The 17,572-nt window shown below is 36.6% G+C and overlaps 1 protein-coding gene across 17 annotated transcripts in view; it reads left to right on the forward strand.

Moving 5' to 3' along the window:
- The window catches only part of ST7L (suppression of tumorigenicity 7 like), a 95,470-nt gene that overhangs the window by 23,357 nt on the left and 54,541 nt on the right, over window positions 1-17,572 (forward strand). For 16 of the 17 annotated variants that reach the window (XR_008495936.2, XM_054465956.2, XM_054465964.2 and 13 more), the window contains 4 exons: window positions 5,759-5,837; window positions 13,244-13,398; window positions 14,954-15,051; window positions 15,321-15,435. Coding sequence is in view for 16 of the 17 variants with exons in the window: in XM_054465956.2 (XP_054321931.1) it covers window positions 5,759-5,837; window positions 13,244-13,398; window positions 14,954-15,051; window positions 15,321-15,435 (447 nt within the window). In the remaining variant the exon portion in view is untranslated. The remainder of the gene's footprint in view (window positions 1-5,758; window positions 5,838-13,243; window positions 13,399-14,953; window positions 15,052-15,320; window positions 15,436-17,572) is intronic. The other variant, XM_054465974.2, reaches the window with a different exon arrangement.

Below are 17,572 nucleotides of genomic sequence, written 5' to 3' on the forward strand. Positions count from 1 at the left end.
GTAACCTCAAAGTCATTACAAAACATTAGGATTGTAGGCATGAGCCACTGTGCCCTGGTCTGGGATCTTTATCACAATTTTTCTTCTGCTTTGAATGCACTCACCCACCTTATCTATCTGATGAGTTACTTTTTATCCTTCATTATCCAAATTAAAAGTCACATTTTCCAGAAAGCCCTCTCTGGGACTCCTTATCACAGAATTAAACATTTTGTTTTCTGCAATTCTATACTACTTAGTCTAAACCTCTATGAAGTAACTTTAGTTAATTTATTCAGCCACAAACATTTATTTGTTAATGTTATTATATTGCTTTCATGTTTGTCTTTGCTACTAGGGTATGAACTTTTGGACAGCAGGGACTATATTCTCTTCATCTTTGAATCTCTATTATCCAGCACATTGCCTGGCATAATGTAAATATTAATATTTATTCTTTGAGGAAAGTATGAATGGGCTGAGTGCGGTGGCTCACGCCTGTAATCCCAGCACTTTGGGAGGCCGAGGTGGATGGATCACCTGAGGTCAGGAGTTCAAGACCAGCCTGGTCAACATGGTAAAACCCCATCTCTACAAAAATATAAAAATTAGCTGGGCATGGTGGCAGGTGCCTGTAATCCCAGCTACTCAGGAGGCTGAGGTGGGAGAATCACTTGAATTCCAGAGGTGGAGTTTGCCATGAGCTGAGATTGGGCCATTGCACTCTAGCGTAGGTGACAGAGTGAGACTCCATCTCAAAAAAAAAAAAAAAGTATGACTGAATGAATGGCCTAGATGTCACAGATGTCTTAAGCAATTTCACTAATAATAGCTAATACTTGTCTAAGCTTACTATGTGCCAGGCACTGTTCTGAGCAATTTATAGAAATTTAATCTTCCCAGTCACTTGATGAGATAGGTAGTATTATCAGCCCCATTTTAACAATAAAGAAACCGAAGCAAAGGGGGATCAAGTAATATGCCTTGAGTCACACAGTTAATAATGATAAAACCATGTTTCAAACTCAAGACTGACTGTTAACCACTACACTATTACTGCTTCTACCCACCACAAAATCATTGAAGGGTCTGAAAAATAGCCAGTTTCCTGCATTAAAATGAGTTCATAGTGATTTATCTTTGCTAGATTAAACACGTTAAGAGTGGATGATAGGAAACCCATGAATCTTTGGTATGATTACATAAAATGGTTTAATTGCAATAAAGGAATAAAGAGAATTGATCTATGTTTATATGCTTAACGTTTATATTAACGGCAAAAGGATAGGTGTTGGGGAAATAACAGCAGTACAGTATCAGTACTGTATGTTAACTTTAAGAGTTGAGTGACTCTGGAAGTTAGGTCTCACCATCCTTTCTCTCACAGCCCCTCTCACAGAGTGACACTGAATTGCAAACATCAGCAGGCTTTTAAAATAGCAATCATGGCTATCTACTGAAGTTGTGGTATTAAAACATTTTTATTTGAATATCTCCCAAAAGAATTTTGAAAAAGAATGTGTCCCTTCACGCATTTTTAAGTTGACATCATAAGGTTAAATAATCATAGAGAATGTAATTTTTGACATATTGCAAAATACAGACATTTAAAAATAATAGTATACCCTATATTTCAACCTGTGTTATGAAATCAAATGATTTAATACCCACTACAACCCATTGAAAAATACATAAATAGGCCAAGGACAGTGGCTTATGCCTGTAATCCCAGCACTTTGAGAGGCCAAGATAGGAGCATCCCATGAGTCTAGGAGTTTGTCAGCCTGGGCAACACAGTAAGACCCCATCCCTACAAAAAAAGTTTAAAATTCATCAGGTGTGGTGGTACACGCCTGTAGTCCCAGCTACTCGAGAGGCTGAGGTGGGTGGATCTCTTGAGCCTAGAAGGTCAGGGCTGCAGTGAGCTACGATGGCACTGCTGCACTACAGCCTGAGGGACAGAGACCCTATATCTAAAAAAACAACCAAGCAAATAAAACAATATGTAAATAAATGCTCTTTTTTTTTTTTTGAGACCAAGTTTTGCTTTTGTTGCCCAGGCTGGAGTGCAGTGGCGCAATCTCGGCTCACCACAACTTCCACCTCCTGAGTTCAAGCGATTCTCCTGCCTCAGCCTCCTGAGTAGCTGGGATTACAGGCATGCACCACCATGCCCGGCTAATTTTGTATTTTTAGTAGAGACAGGGTTTCTCCATGTTGGTCAGGATGGTCTCGAGCTCCCAACCTCAGGTGATCCTTCCGCCCCTCCTTGGTCTTCCAAAGTGCTGGGATTACAGGCGTGAGCCACCACGCCCAGCTTACCAAATGCTCTTTAACAGTAGTAAATGTTGTCTTTTTTCTTCTTTAACACATATCTGTTTTGCATCCCTATATAATTTTATTATCATTATTTCATGCTGTAGAGTCTGGTATCACACTTCCATCCTTTTCCACAATAAAACATTCTAATGTAATTTTTAAAAATTTGAATTGCATTTGACTATAAGGTTCTAAGTGTTACGACGTGCTTTAATTATATTTTTGTCAAATCCTTAGAGCTACATATTTAGCTCTTTAAACTTTGTGGAAAGTTCTGTATATAATCTAATTGACTGGGTGAGTTCTCATTGTCAGTTCTATCAACCAAATCATATTTACTTTCTGACAGAGCAGTCTGACTTCATTTTTCAATTTAAATAAACATATTAACATGCCTCCCCATGACAACCATCTGTCTTCTGAATTCAGATTCTAAGATAGAAAGATAGTTGTGTCTTGGAACTTTGCCTAGAACTTACCACTTGGCCAAAATAAGGCTTCGCTACCTTTATTACTCCTTGCTAATGCCTGCTTTGCCTTGATGTGAGGGGACCTTCCCCTAGGAGCAATCCATTCTTTGATAGTAAGTAGGGAGGGGTGCTAATAGAACTGTTAAAAATTGTTATCATTCCCTTCTTCATTCTGTAATATACTTGAATACAGGGCCAGAATACTTTCTTTCCAATGCCAAGCTTCACTGTTTAATAAATAAAAGGCAGGAATACTATTATAGGATGCCTTGATTAAACATGGTTGCCCGCAACCCAAACTTTGAATTGTCCCTTTGGCACCTGGAGATTTTTCCACTATAGGGCAGTACACCTTGTAAGATTCAGGATGAGTAAGAAGTAAGCCTTTTTTTTTTTTTTTTTTTTTTTTGTAAAATAAGAGAAAGGAACATATCTTTGCGGTGAGCGGGTATAGGAATTGTGGTTAGGTAGGATAGGGAAACCAGAGAAACATTCTTTGGTAGATCAGTTATAGGAAAGAGTGATAAAGTTGAAGCTTTAGAAGTTGATTTTCTTAAAACCATGTATCCCATTTTGGTCCTTGCAAAGTTTTATGTACTTCTCTAGAGGTGTGTCTAACCCCAGCTAAAGGTTGAACTCAAGGAGGACTGAATGATCTTCAGAAATGGGCTGTTGATTCCATATTGATCTTTTCAGACCCTCACATAAAGGTCATGATTTATGATTTATATCAGTAGTTTTATTTTCAAAAATACAAACGTGTATTTTTGTGATGTGGCAAATTTCTCTTGACTTACTGTCATCAGTAATGACTAAATTAGATTTTGTTCTTATTCTATTAATTTATCTAGAGCAGAGAACAAACATATCCAGAAGGGCCCAGCATTGTTTTTTGGATTTTTTTCTTCAGCATTTAAAAATCAGGAGATTTTACATTAAAATCTGAATTTATCCCTTTTGAAGGTTGAAAAATAGGGCAAAATTGAACTTGAATTTACACTTGGCAGTAATAAGATGGAACTGAGTTGTGGTTCTCCCTTTGAGACAGTGAATGTGCTTTCAGTTCACTCATTTATGTTTAATGCCTGGCATTTGTAGGCATTTACATATTTATGACCCCTGACCTTATGATAACTGTAGATCTGTTTTGTGCTTGTTAGCATATTAGAATGTTATTTAACTTGAAAAATAGATAAATTTGAGTGAATTGCTAATTGCTTGTGTAAATTATATTCAGCATATTAAGAGCCCTTAAAGAGGACAATTGAATACCAAATCAGCATTTTGTTTTAAATTACTCCTAAGCCTTATTTTAGAAAAAAATATATACATTTTTCCCCCGTCAACTTTATTTCTCCTTTCCACTTAGGCTTAGGACTGCTTTGGTTGTGAAGAATACTCTTGAAAGGCTAGGTAGAGCATTTGAAAACAAAAGAATAAGATAAAATATTTAAAGGTGAATTAGACGACCTCACTAGAAATTTAAAAAAACACAAATGAAAATAAGTTTCAGATGCTAAATTAGCAAAGATTGATAATACTGTGTTAAGGTGTTAAATTAGCAAAGATTGATTATACTGTGTTACACTGCCTGAAAAAGTGTAAATACAGTCTTATTGTGGAATTTGGGGGGTGTATATCTGTAATCTTTTTTTTTCTCCTAACTCCCCAAACTTGTTACATATCCAGAATCTTGTAAAATATACATATTTTAGTCAGCTGTTCTACTTCTAGAAAGGAAATAATTAGATATGAAAACACATACTGAAAGATTGTTATCACAATGTTTTGTATTAGCAAAAAATTTAGTATGACTTAATTGTCCATCAAAAGGGAATTGGTTAGATAAATTAGGGTATGTATTTAATATACTTGAGTACCAAATAACAATTTAATATGTTAATAAAGATTCAGTGTTAAAATTTGACTTGTAAATATCATATAACTCATAGAAGACAGCCTATCATCAAAAATTACAAGTCTAGTATTATGCGTTATTTTAATGTAATATTCAGTGTTGCAGCAGAATGATGTTCTTTACCTGGCCAGTATCAGATGGGTGCTGGCTTGCATCAGTTTGTCAAGTTCAGGAAGCGTTAGGTGGCAGCTAGCTGGTGACATGTTTGATATGAGAAATGTATTTTTGTTACACAAGTGGAATATATTGACTCCTTTTCTAAGCCAAGACTAATATTTTGTTTCCAAAGGAAAATTCAAACATTTTTCACATTATTCTTCCTGGACAGTTGCGGGTTTTGTTCCAAAAGCAACACTCATAGGTTCTCTATTTTTCTTATCAAATTTGAAATGGGCCAGTTTGTCTTCTGAGTCTACTTTATTTGTTTATTTAAAGATAACTTACTGTGAAGTCTTCATTTTGGTACAGTAAATTGGTAGCAAAATTAATATTCCAAAGAAATCCTAACTTGGGCCTTTGTTGAATCCTGTTAGAGGCTGACATTTTCTAGAGGTACTATATTCTAAATTAATTCCTTTTTTTTTTTTTGCCCTTTTACACAAAACGCAAGCCCATACATCTTCGTAGAGTGAATCATTCATTAGACAAAGACTTTGTTTTTAAGTTTTTGTATATTTTTATTTTTAGCAGTTCCATAAAACCTTTTCAGAATGATAAAAGTAGAACTGTAATATTTCATATTGATTATAATGTGATGTCACTTAAACTCAATGTTAACATGCATTTAGATATATAAATGTTCATATATAATAATGATATAATTAACTTGTTTAAGTACCCTGTATATTGTTCAAATAAATCAGAGAAAGAATATATTTTTATTTTATGTGAAGCTTCCAAATTTAATGTAAATTTCTCATATGGATAATGTGAACTAATAACCTAGTTTCTTGTTTTGTATGTTTAAGAATATATTATTTAAAGCTTTGTTTACTCCACTAGCTTATTCTTCATACATTTTGCAGATTATTTGTTTACCATCTCATCTATTTTATGAAATTTTTTTCTACAGTTATGCAGAAGGCATGGAGGGAAAGAAATCCTCCAGCTCGAATCAAAGCAGCCTATCAAGCTTTAGAATTAAACAATGAGTAAGTTTGAAATATATGGAAAATAAATTTATTTTGAAGGAAACCAAGGCAAATGATTTTTATGTCTCCTTTGTCTGTTCCTAAGACACTTGGAGTCATTAGTCATTTCCCTTTTGCATGTTATAGATACTTAATAAAATTTTCAGTGTTTGCCAACATCTGTATTTTGCTTCTGAAATTGTAAATCTGTATATGCTTTTGAATAGAAATTATGCTAGAAATACTTTTCAAAGTGGAGAATGCTCATGGAGAATGGTGATAATACTTTATAGTTAAAAGGGTACTAACATACTAGGCCGGGTGCGGTGGCTCACGCCTGTAATCCCAGCACTTTGGGAGGCCGAGGCGGGCGGATCACGAGGTCAGGAGATCGAGACCACCCTGGCTAACACGGTGAAACTCCTTCTGTACTAAACAATACAAAAAATTAGCCGGGCTTGGGGGTGAGCACCTGTAGTCCCAGCTACTCAGGAGGCTGAGGCAGGAGAATGGTGTGAACCCGGGAGGTGGAGTTTGCAGTGAGCCAAGATCATGCCACTGCACTCCAGCCTGGGCAACAGAGTGAGACTGTGTCTCAAAAAAAAAAAAAAAAAAAAAGGTACTAAAATACAAATGTACTTATGCACCTGTTTTAATTTTTTCATTTAAATCATTCACTTAAAGCATTCAATCTTGAGTACTTTAGTTGCTAATGGACTTGAAGGCATGAGAAGGGGATTAAAAATAAGTAAAACATAGCTCCATCAAGCTTATTTTTTTCCATGTTAGCAGCTTTTTTTATAGTTCTTCGTTTGAACTTTATATTTTGAAAAGGCAAAATGTAAAATCACAAGGCGACTTACTATTTACAAGGAACAGATCAATAAATACTAATCTAATGCAGACTAAATAAATACTAAGAGTGAAAATATGGTTCCAGTTGGGGTTTATCAAGGAATGCTTCCTGAATAATGTAAATTTAGAGTTGTTCTCTGAACCTTCTCCCCCAAGTATATACGTTATCCTTATTAAGAAGACCTTCCCACGGTGGAGCAAAAATGGCAGAGTAAAGAATGCCAAAATAATAAACTGGCAGAAACTGTCAGGATCAACTTTATTAAAACTCTGGAAACTAATCAAAAGTTTACAGTAACCTAATGAATGCTTAATCAAGGGGAAAAACACCTAAATCTCTCTAAGAAAGCTTTGTAGTGTTTTATTTATCCTGGCCCCATCCCTTACTCCCTAGCTCAGTGGCAGTCTTGAAGACAACAGAGTACATTCCAGGTATAGGTTTCTAGTACCAGAGGAAGTGGAATGGACCTTATTTTCAAAGAACTGTGGTCGTTTGTTTTGACCTGTCTGTTGGCTCTCTGAAGGACTAGCTCAAAGGGCTTGCCTTATTTCAGCTTACTGAAAGAAGAGAGTTTTCAATTTCAAAACTCTCCCAGAACTGACATAACTACACTCTGGGTCATTTGTTAAAAACATTTAAAGGCAAATGCATTAGCTGCTGCTGCTTGGGGCAAGGGATAACAGGAAAGACAAACAATAGACAAATCAGAAAGCTTGTGAGCAAAGTCTGGGGAATTAGATACTTTGAGGAATAAAGGGTCTAAAAAGCTCCCACATATTTCTGGGAATCAAGGCCCCACACACAGCCAGAGCTGGGCATATGCTCAGAAAAGACTTGAGAAAGTCCTAAGCTCTCAAGTCTGCCTAACCTTCATGTTCTGTACAAGTAGGAGGTGAAGGCTAAGGCAGAGTTGTAAACTGTTTGGCTGAATGTTGAAGGTGTGCCCTAGCACCCACACAGAGCCCATCTGCAAATACTTTTGCTTTTTGTGTTTTGTTTGGTTTTGTTCCCAGGTGTTTAAGGAAACCTATCAAATCACCAACTGACCACGAGGCTAAAATAGCACACACGTCACTGGTCACACATGACAGATAGTATAGATTTTATAAAATTGGTTCAGAAAAGTCACTAAACAAACAACTGCAAAAGCAGCAACAACAAATCCTAGGGAGTAGAGAAAATTATATCTCTAGAGTTGCCAGAATATAATATTTAAAATTTCCAGTTTTCAACAAAAAATTACAAGGCATGCAAAGAAACAAGAAAACATGTCCCATACATAGGAAAGAAAAGAAATTAGGCTGGGTGTGGTAGCTTATACGTGTAGTCCCAGCACTTTGAGAGGCCAAGGCAGAAGGATCACTTGAGCTCAGGAGTTTGAGACCAGCCTGGGTAACATAAAGAGACCATGTCTCAAAAAATAAATAAAAAGAAAAGAAATTAATAGAAACTGCCCTTGTGAAGCCTAGACTTTGGACTTAATAGACACAAAGTTTAAATCAACTATTTTAAATATGATGAAGGAGGTAAAGGAACCCATGATAATGATATCTCACCATTACAGAATATCAGTAAAGAGGAAGAAATAATTAAAAGGAACTAAATAGAAATTCTAGAATTGAAAAGCATAACTAAAATGAAAAATTTACCATAGGGCTTCAGCAGCAAGCAGATTTGAGCAGACAGAAGCAAGAACCAGTGAGTTTCGTTTAAGTCAATTGAGATTACCCAATTCAAGGAGCAGGAAAAAATTAAGGAGTAAAGAAATATGACCAGAGTCTGAGAGAACTGTAGGATGCTATCAAGCATATCAATGTATGCATTATAGGAGTCCCAAAGAAGAGAGAGAAAAGGGCAGAAAGAATACTTGAAGAAATAATAGCTGAAAACAAAATAGCACCCCAAATACAGCAGCATATTAAAATGTTATACACCCTGACCAAGTGGCATTTATTCACGGATGCAAGAATGGTTCAACATATGAAAATCAGTCAGTGTAGTACACTACATTAACAGAATGAAGAAAGAAACCACATGATTATCTCAACTGATGTAGAAAAAACATTTGACAGAATTCCCCATCATGATAAATATATGGAAATCAATTAATGTAATACTCCACATTAATAGACCAAAAGACAAGAACTACATGACCATCTCAGTTGATGAAGAAAAAGATCTGACAAAATCCAACACCATTTTATGATGAAGACATTAAAAAACTAGGAATGGAAGGAAACTTCCTCAAGAACGTCGGAAAAATCTACAGCTAAATACGTACTTACTGATGAAAGATGGAAAGGTTTCCCTCCACCATCAGAAAAAAGGCAGGATGTCTGCACTTGTACTTCTGTGTTACATGGTGTACTGGAGGTTGTAGTCAGTGCAGTTTAGTCAAAAATTTTACATGGCATCTAAATTGGAAAGGAAGAAGTAAAACTATCTCCATTCACAGATGGCATGATCTTATTGTAGAAAGTCTTAATCCACAAAGAAACTATTAGAGCTAATGAAAGTGTTTACAAAATTGTGAGAAACAAAATCAACATACGAAAATCAGTTTTATGTCTATATCCTAGCAATGAACAATCTGAAAAGGAAATTAAGAAAACAATTCCATTTACAAAAGCATCAGAAAGATTTAAATACTTAGGAATAAATTTAATCAAGGAGGTGCAAGACTTGGATGCTGAAAACTATAAAGCATAAGTTAAATAAATAAATCAAAAGACCGCCTATGTTCATGGATTGGGAGACATTATTGTTGGAATGTCAGTACTCCCTAAATTGATCTACGGATTCAGTGCAATCCCTATAAAAATTTCAATTATCATTTCTGCAGAAATGGACAAGGTGATCCTATAATTCATACAGAACTGCAAGAGACCCTGAATACCAAAACAATCTTGAAATAGAAGCACAAAATTAGAAGACTCACACTACCCAATTTAAAAACTTACTGCAAAGCTACAGTAGTTAAATCATGAGGATAGACACCTAGATCAATGGATTCAAATTGAGATTCCAGAAATAAACCCATATTCTCTATGGTCAGTTGATGGTTTTGTTTTGTTTTGTTCTGAGACGGAGTTTCACTCTTTTTGCCCAGGCCGGACTGCAATGGCGCGATCTCGGCTCACTGCAACCTCCACCTTCTGGGTTCAAGTGATTCTCTTGCCTCAGCCTCCCAAGTAGCTGGGAATACAGGCACGTGCCACCACACCTGGCTAATTTTGTATTTTTAGAGTAGAGACAAGGTTTCCCCATGTTGGCCAGGCTGGTCTTGAACTCCTGACGTCAGGTGATCCACCCACCTCAGCCTCCCAAAGTGCTGAGATTACAGGTGTGAACCACCACGCCTGGCCATGATTTTTGACAAGGGTGTTAAAACCATTCAGTGGCAGAAAGAATAGTCTTTTCAACAATGATGGTGGAAGAACTGGATAGCCACATATATAAAAGCATAAAGGTGGTCCCTTACCTTATACCATATATCCCAATTAATTTAAAAATCAATCAAGGACCTAAATGGAAGAGTTAAAACTGCAGAACTCTTCGAAGAAAGCATAGGGACAAATCATCATCACCTTGAATTTAGCAGTGGTCTCATAAATTATAACACCAAAAGTACAAGCAGCAAAAGAAAAATCAGGTAAATGGACTTCATCAAAATTAAAATATTTTATGCATCAGAGGACATTGTCAAGAGGCAGAAATAGATTTGGGATTGCCAGGGATTGAGGAGGCAAGGGAGATGGGGAGTGACTACTTAATAGGTATGGGGTTTCTTGTGGGGATGATGAAAATGTCCTGGAATTACATTGTGGCGATGGTTGCACAACTCTGTGAATATATTAAAAATCATTGAATTGTATACTTCAAAATGCTTTAAACTGTGAACCTTGTTATTTGAATTTTACCTCAATGTAAAAAACCAACATTCTTCAGAGTAAGATTAATTAGGTATTCACATAATGAATTGCCTGAATTAGTATCCATATAAAATACTTTTGAACAAATCCAAGAAAGCTTTAAGGGGAAAAAATCTTTTCACCGTGTATCCATACAGTCATTAAAAATACATACATTCAAAATACAAGCATATAATTATGTTTATATTTTGATTTATACCCATCTAGGTCTTTTAAAAAGTGTTTTTATTATGGTTATTTTAAAACATTTCAGTTGGTTTTTGGAATGGCAGTCAGGAAGCCTAGTGTTTTTGATTTTTGTTTTTGTTTAGAGACAGGGTCTTGCTCTGTTGCCCAGGCTGGAGTGCAGTGGTAAGATGATAGCATCATTGTAACCTACAACTCCTGGCCTTAAGCAATCCTCTTGCCTCAGCCTCCAAAGTAGCTAGGACTACAGGTGCACACAACCACACCCAGCTAATTTTTAAACCTTTATTATTGTTTTTTTTAATAGAGAAAGGGTCTCGTTGTGTTGCCCAGGCTAGTCTCAAACTACTGGCCTCAAGTGATTCTCCTGCCTTGGCCTCCCAAAGTGCTGAGATTATAGCCATGAGCCACTGTGCCTGGGCAGGAAGGCCAGTGTTTAAAGCAGCAGTATATCTATTGCTTCACAGGGATCTAGTGTAATGTAATGGAGAAATCTTTGTTGATTAGTGAAATTGTTATGTACTATAAGGTCTTCTTATTTGAAGGATGATGAAATGGTATGAATTGCATTTTCTATATCTGAAGAACGTTTTTGTCCCCACTTAACGATAGCTACCTGCCATCACTTCTGTTTAATGCTTGGTCTTGTACGTTTATCAATAATTTCTCTCTCTTGCTTAGATAAGCACTAATTATTAGAAATATAATGCAAGCCACATATGTAACTTTAAATTTTCTAGTAGCCACATTTAAAAAGTAAAAAGAAATAGGTGACATTAATCTGAATAATGTTTTATTTAGCTATATTCAAAATATATATATATTTTTTTGAGACGGAGTCTCGCTCTGTCACCCAGGCTGGAGTGCAGTGGCGCAATCTCGGCTCACTGCAAGCTCTGTCTCCCAGGTTCACTCCATTCTCCTGCCTCAGCGTCCCGAGTAGCTAGGACTACAGGCACCCGCCACTGTGCCCAGCTAATTTTTTGTATTTTTTTTTTTTTTAGTAGAGATAGGGTTTCACCGTGGTCTCAATCTCCTGACCTCGTGATCCGCCCGCCTCGGCCTCCCAAAGTGCTGGGATTACAGGCATGAACCACCGCACCCAGCCCAAAATATTAAAATATTTTAACATATAGTCAGTACTTTTCTAAAATCTGTTAATGAGGAACTTTACATTCTTCTAAGTCTTCAAAATTCGTTGTGCATTTTTACACTTGCATCACATTTCAATTCAGACGCATCACATTTCAAGTGCTCAATAACCACATGTGGCTAATGCCTAGAATACTGGACAGTGCAGGCTTAGATAATCACAACTAGGACATTGTCTGTATAAGAGATGGATTTGTTATTATCTGGGAATGGAATAACCACATTTTGTTTCTCTTTGTGGCCCCAAAACAAGAATTAGTTTATTAGCCAGGTGTTGACTTAAAAGATACAAAGAAAAGCCTCTGTGTTTTAGTGGGGTGAAGAAAAGAAAACTTGGCATAAGCATAGTTGTGAGGAATGAGAATAGGAGTGTAGGAGGAAGGACCTGAATTCAGAACAAGGGAAGTTATACTGCATAATATTGTGGATAAGTCCATGTGTGGATGGGACAGCATGCAGAGGGGAGTACTCAGATTTGGGGAAAATGTCTAGTCATGGAATATGTTTCTGAGTCAGATGTTAAAGGTGCCTAGTTGGCCAAGGGACTATCTTCCCAATCTTCACCCTCCCCATACCTGCCCCATGAAATGGATGTCATAAAGTATATAGCGACTAAAAGCAGCTATGACCAACCAGGCATGGTGGCTCACACCTGTAATCCCAGCACTTTGGAAAGCTGAGGCAGGTGGATCACCTGAGATCAGGAGTTCTAGACCAGCCTGGCCAACATGTTGAAATCCCATCTCTACTAAAAATACAAAAATTAGCCGGGCGTGGTGCTGCACGCCTGTAATCCCAGCTACTCGGGAGGCCGAGGCAGGAGAATTGCTTGAACCCAGGAGGCAGAAGTTTCAGTGAGCCGAGATTGGGCCATTGCACTCCAGCCTGGGCGACAAAAGCAAAATTCCATCTCAAAAAAAAAGCAGATATGACCAGTAGAGGGTATACAATTCAGATAATTCTTTATAAATCTTCTTTTCTCCCCACCTTTCACAAAGGGAAAACACAGGACAATGGGTCAGAGAATGAGATAGAAGTTTAAAAATTTTGTGTTTTTTTTTTTTTAAAAAAAACAAAATAAAGAGAAGGGAAAGATAAGAAAGTGGAAGAATTGTGGAATCAGACATAAAGAATATACCAATGTGCCCCTATTAAGGTAAAATATTGAATGAAGGCTTTTTTTTTTCTAAAGATGGAAAAAGTGTAGGTAAGGAAATATGACATAGGGCAAAGGGACATAACCAAGAGAAAACACTTGCTTTATCATTTTATTTAAAATTGCCTTCTTGCTTTCTTCATAGCTGTGCCACTGCATATGTTCTACTGGCTGAGGAAGAAGCAACAACTATTGTAGATGCTGAAAGGTTATTTAAACAGGCACTCAAGGCAGGAGAAACAATTTATAGGCAGTCACAGCAATGCCAGCACCAAAGTCCTCAGCATGAAGCTCAACTGAGTAAGCAGGTTTGAACTGATTATTACTGTCTTCTAACATCTGTAATTTGCTTGTGTCTTAACACAAAACAACAATAATAAAAAACTTAATACTTACAGGTTAGTTAATTTTCACTGGAAATAACTAATCTATTCACAATACCTACAAGCCAGCAAGAGAGAAATGTGTATTAGCCAGAGAATGCTTGTGGAAAGGAATAGATCTGCTCAGGTTATTGAGAGAAGATGTGCTGCTCTGAGACTTAACAGTAATTTATTTCATGTGAGAATTGGGCTGGTCATTGTAAAAACATAACTCAAAAACTTTCAGCATTCAGGAGAGCCTTCTAGTGATAATAAGCAGCTGTTATCTTTATCCTCACCCTTACTCTAAGCAACAGTAGAGGTACATTATTTGGTTTGCTCTTCAGACTGTGTATCTGCATATAGTGCTAGGGAGTGGCCCCTTTCACACCATCTGATTCTTAGCCCAAAATCCAACCTCATACTTGGCATTGATTCTTTCTTTGGTTGATTTTTCTCCATGATGTGCTTGAGATCAGATGAGCCATAGCAACAGAAGTCCTTTCTGTTCTTAGATATGCTCTACCAGTTATGATTGAGATTTTTTTTTTTTTTTTTACCAAAGATGTTAGAATCAGCAATGATGCTGCTTCCTGCTATTTTTATGGCCAGAGGGTTTTAGTTTCATGATTTTGGCAAATAGTGGGTAATAAATTGAAATATGTTTATATAATGCATTATCTACTGGCAGCTAAGTTCTAAATCTTTTTTTATGTGTAAATTAAAATTTGTATAATGTTTTTCTCCCTAAGCTAAATACAGATATATATGGTATGTTTCATTAATGCACATTTTTTATAACACACATCTGTGGGAATATATAATTTTGTAGCCTGGAACTAATGAAACTACATCTTTAAAAATGTCATGCCATTTGTCTTTGAATAATCTCAAATACGGTTATGAGATAGTTACAGAAATATTTGTTAGCTCTTTCTAGAAGTAGTTTTATAGTTTGTCAACTACTCACTGTTAAGAAAAGTTTACATTAGCCATGGAAATTTTGTTTTGGACATTTTTTGTTTTTCAATTAAAACAATAGAGAGTATCAGAATAATAGATCATTTATGCACAAACTTAAATACTAGGTTAATGTTATATCTTCCTATAATGTATGTATTTCTTTTTTGCTGTTAAAATAAACTTGTCAATCATACACAAATTATATATACTGTACTTAGGTTACTATTAGAGGCAAAAATAATTAAATGTGTATTTTAAGTTTTAATACAGAAAACTTAAAACATGACAAAAATAGGGAACACTCCTGTTAAATATTTATCATCCAAATGTAGCCATCATTAATATTCTTCCATTCTGACACAATTTAATTTTAATTGACTCTTCCAAGGGAAGCAAATAAAATTAATGGATATGTTAATGAAATAGCAGCCCACAATACAAAAGTGATAGTTCTGTCATTTTTTTGTTTTTCAATAGCAGCCCACAATACAAAAGTGATAGTTCTATCATTTTTTTGTTTTTCTAAATAGGGAGAGATACCAATGTACTGGTATATATTAAAAGAAGATTGGCAATGTGTGCAAGAAAATTAGGAAGAATAAGAGAAGCAGTAAAAATAATGAGAGATGTAAGTAAATTGATGATGGGACTATTACATTTATTCCTCCAGAAACTAAAAATTTAGTTAAGTTGCCAGTTATTTTAATGCAGAATCATTGTATTTTAATTGGTAGTTTTTAGAACAAGGTATTTATTTAATATACGTACCTTTCTTAAGGGTTAGGTCTTCTTCACAGCTATGTTAAGAAACAAGAATTTCTACTTTAATGAATCTGGCTCAGCTCTATTGAGTTCCTTTGTTATGATTTTAATCTTTCTTTTCCTTTTAATATACAGTTGATGAAAGAATTTCCTCCTCTTACCATGGTGAACATCCATGAAAATCTCTTAGAATCACTTTTAGAATTACAGGCCTATGCAGATGTTCAGGCAGTCCTAGCAAAATATGATGGTGAGTCATATTCCCTTAGTTGATAGCATGGTTATTCTTTTCCAATTATGTAATTATAAATATGGTTATATTCTAGTATTTAATTTTCTCTTTCTGTTCTTACCAGTCAGTATTTAGCATGCAGAGGTTGCTATTAAGTATCTTCTTTATCAGGACTTTCATCAGCAAAGGTCTGCAAGGAAGGACTTTTCTTCTGTCAAGATTTACTTGTTTATTGAGTGCTTGTTTCTAATATGAGTGAGTCATTCAGAATATGACAGTGAACAAGACAACATGGGAGGCTGGGCATGGTGGCTCACACCTGTAATCCTAGCATTTTGTTTTGGAGACTGAGGTGGGAGGATCACTTGAGCCCAGGAGTTGGAGACTAATTTTTTTAAAAAATTAGCTGGGTATGGTGGTGTGTACGTGTAGTCCCAGCTACTTGGGAGGCTAAGGTGGGAGGATCACTTGAACCTGGGAGGTTCAGGCTGTAGTGAGCTGTGATTGCACCACTGTAGTCCAGCCTAGGCGACAGAGGGAGACCCTGTCTCAAAAAAAAAAAAAGATGGGGAGCCCTCATAGGATTTACAGTTTATTTACAGTTTAGTGGAGCATGCAGACAAATGAGCAGCAGTTACATTGAAGACAGCGTGTTTGGTGAGATAATTGGAGAAGTATGGGTGCTGTGCACATAGTAGGGGTACCTTATTTGTTTTGGAGTGTCAAGCAAGCCTAACAGAGAAGTTGCTTAGCAGTATATACTATAAGAGCAATTCAGAATAACATTTTTACAATGCTTTTTAGTTACAAAGTTCAATGATAATATGATCGTTATAATACTCTTATGATGTGGTGGGACAAGTATTTTTACTGTCTCCAATTACTGAATAAGGGAACTGGAGTTTAAGAAGGTTAAAGTATTGGGGTAAGGTCTCCCAGCCAGTAAAAGGCAAATCCAGGTGTTTGATTTCTTTGTTCATTAGTCTTCCCGTGGTAACAATTCAATATATATTGGTTATTTTTATTGTATTTTTTTTTTTTTTGAGACAGAGTCTCACTCTGTCGCCTGGGCAGGAGTGCAGTGATGCAATCTCGGCTCACTGCAAGCTCCGCTTCCCAGGTTCACGCCATTCTCCTGCCTCAGCCTCCCAAGTAGCTGGGTCTACAGGTGCCTGCCACCATGTCTGGCTAATTTTTTTGTATTTTTTTTTAGTAGAAATGGGGTTTCACCATGTTGGCCAGGATGGTCTGGATCTCCTGACCTCGTGATCCGCCTGTCTCGGCCTCCCAAAGTGCTGGGATTACAGGCGTGAGCCACCGCGCCTGGTGGTTATTTTTATTATTATGTTATAACAATACCAGTTTACCACACATGAAGTTTGGAGAATTTTAAAGACATAAAGCCTCCCTTCTCATCCTGAGAGAGGCATCAGCTTTTAACCTCAAGCTGAAAATTTGGGGTTACTATGCTTCTGGTCGTATCTTTCACTATAAGAGAACACATGTAAGTCACATTGAAGGCCAGACACAGTGGCTCATGCCTGTAATTCCAACACTTTGGGAAGCTGAAGTGGGTGGATTGCTTGAGCTCAGAAGTTGAAGACCAGCTTGAGCAACATGGTGAAAACCCATTTCTACAAAAAGTATTTTAAAAACTTAGCTGGGTGTGGTGGCATGCGCCTGTAGTCCCAGCTGCTCGGGAGGCTGAGGTGTGAGGATTGCTTGAGTCTGGGAGGTAGAGGTTGCAGTGAGCCAAGATTGCACCACTGTATTCCAGCCTGGGTGACAGAGTGAGATCTCATCTCAAAAAAAAAACGTCGTTTATTCACATTTGTCCTGTTATAGGTTCCTACCCATTCGCTTGGGAATCCCCATGACTTGGGAAGTTTGAAATGTGTTATACTTGGAAAGAGAAGTTTATTTCTTTTAAACATCTGGAATTCTTAAGCAATGCTTCAGAATAGTGTAGGCTCATGGAGAAATTTGTGAGAAATTCTTTCCATATGTAACTTACTGGATACATGGCCTGCTTATAATACTTACGATGAGCAAGCTTAGGGACTGAATATAAGAAATTGGAATAGGACCTGATTCATTAAAAATAAAATAAAACTACAACTAATAAAGCATATCTAAGTTGATATGCTTCTGTATT

Source organism: Pongo pygmaeus, chromosome 1, assembly GCF_028885625.2.
Source record: "Pongo pygmaeus isolate AG05252 chromosome 1, NHGRI_mPonPyg2-v2.0_pri, whole genome shotgun sequence".
In the NCBI taxonomy this organism is placed as follows: Eukaryota; Metazoa; Chordata; class Mammalia; order Primates; family Hominidae; genus Pongo; species Pongo pygmaeus.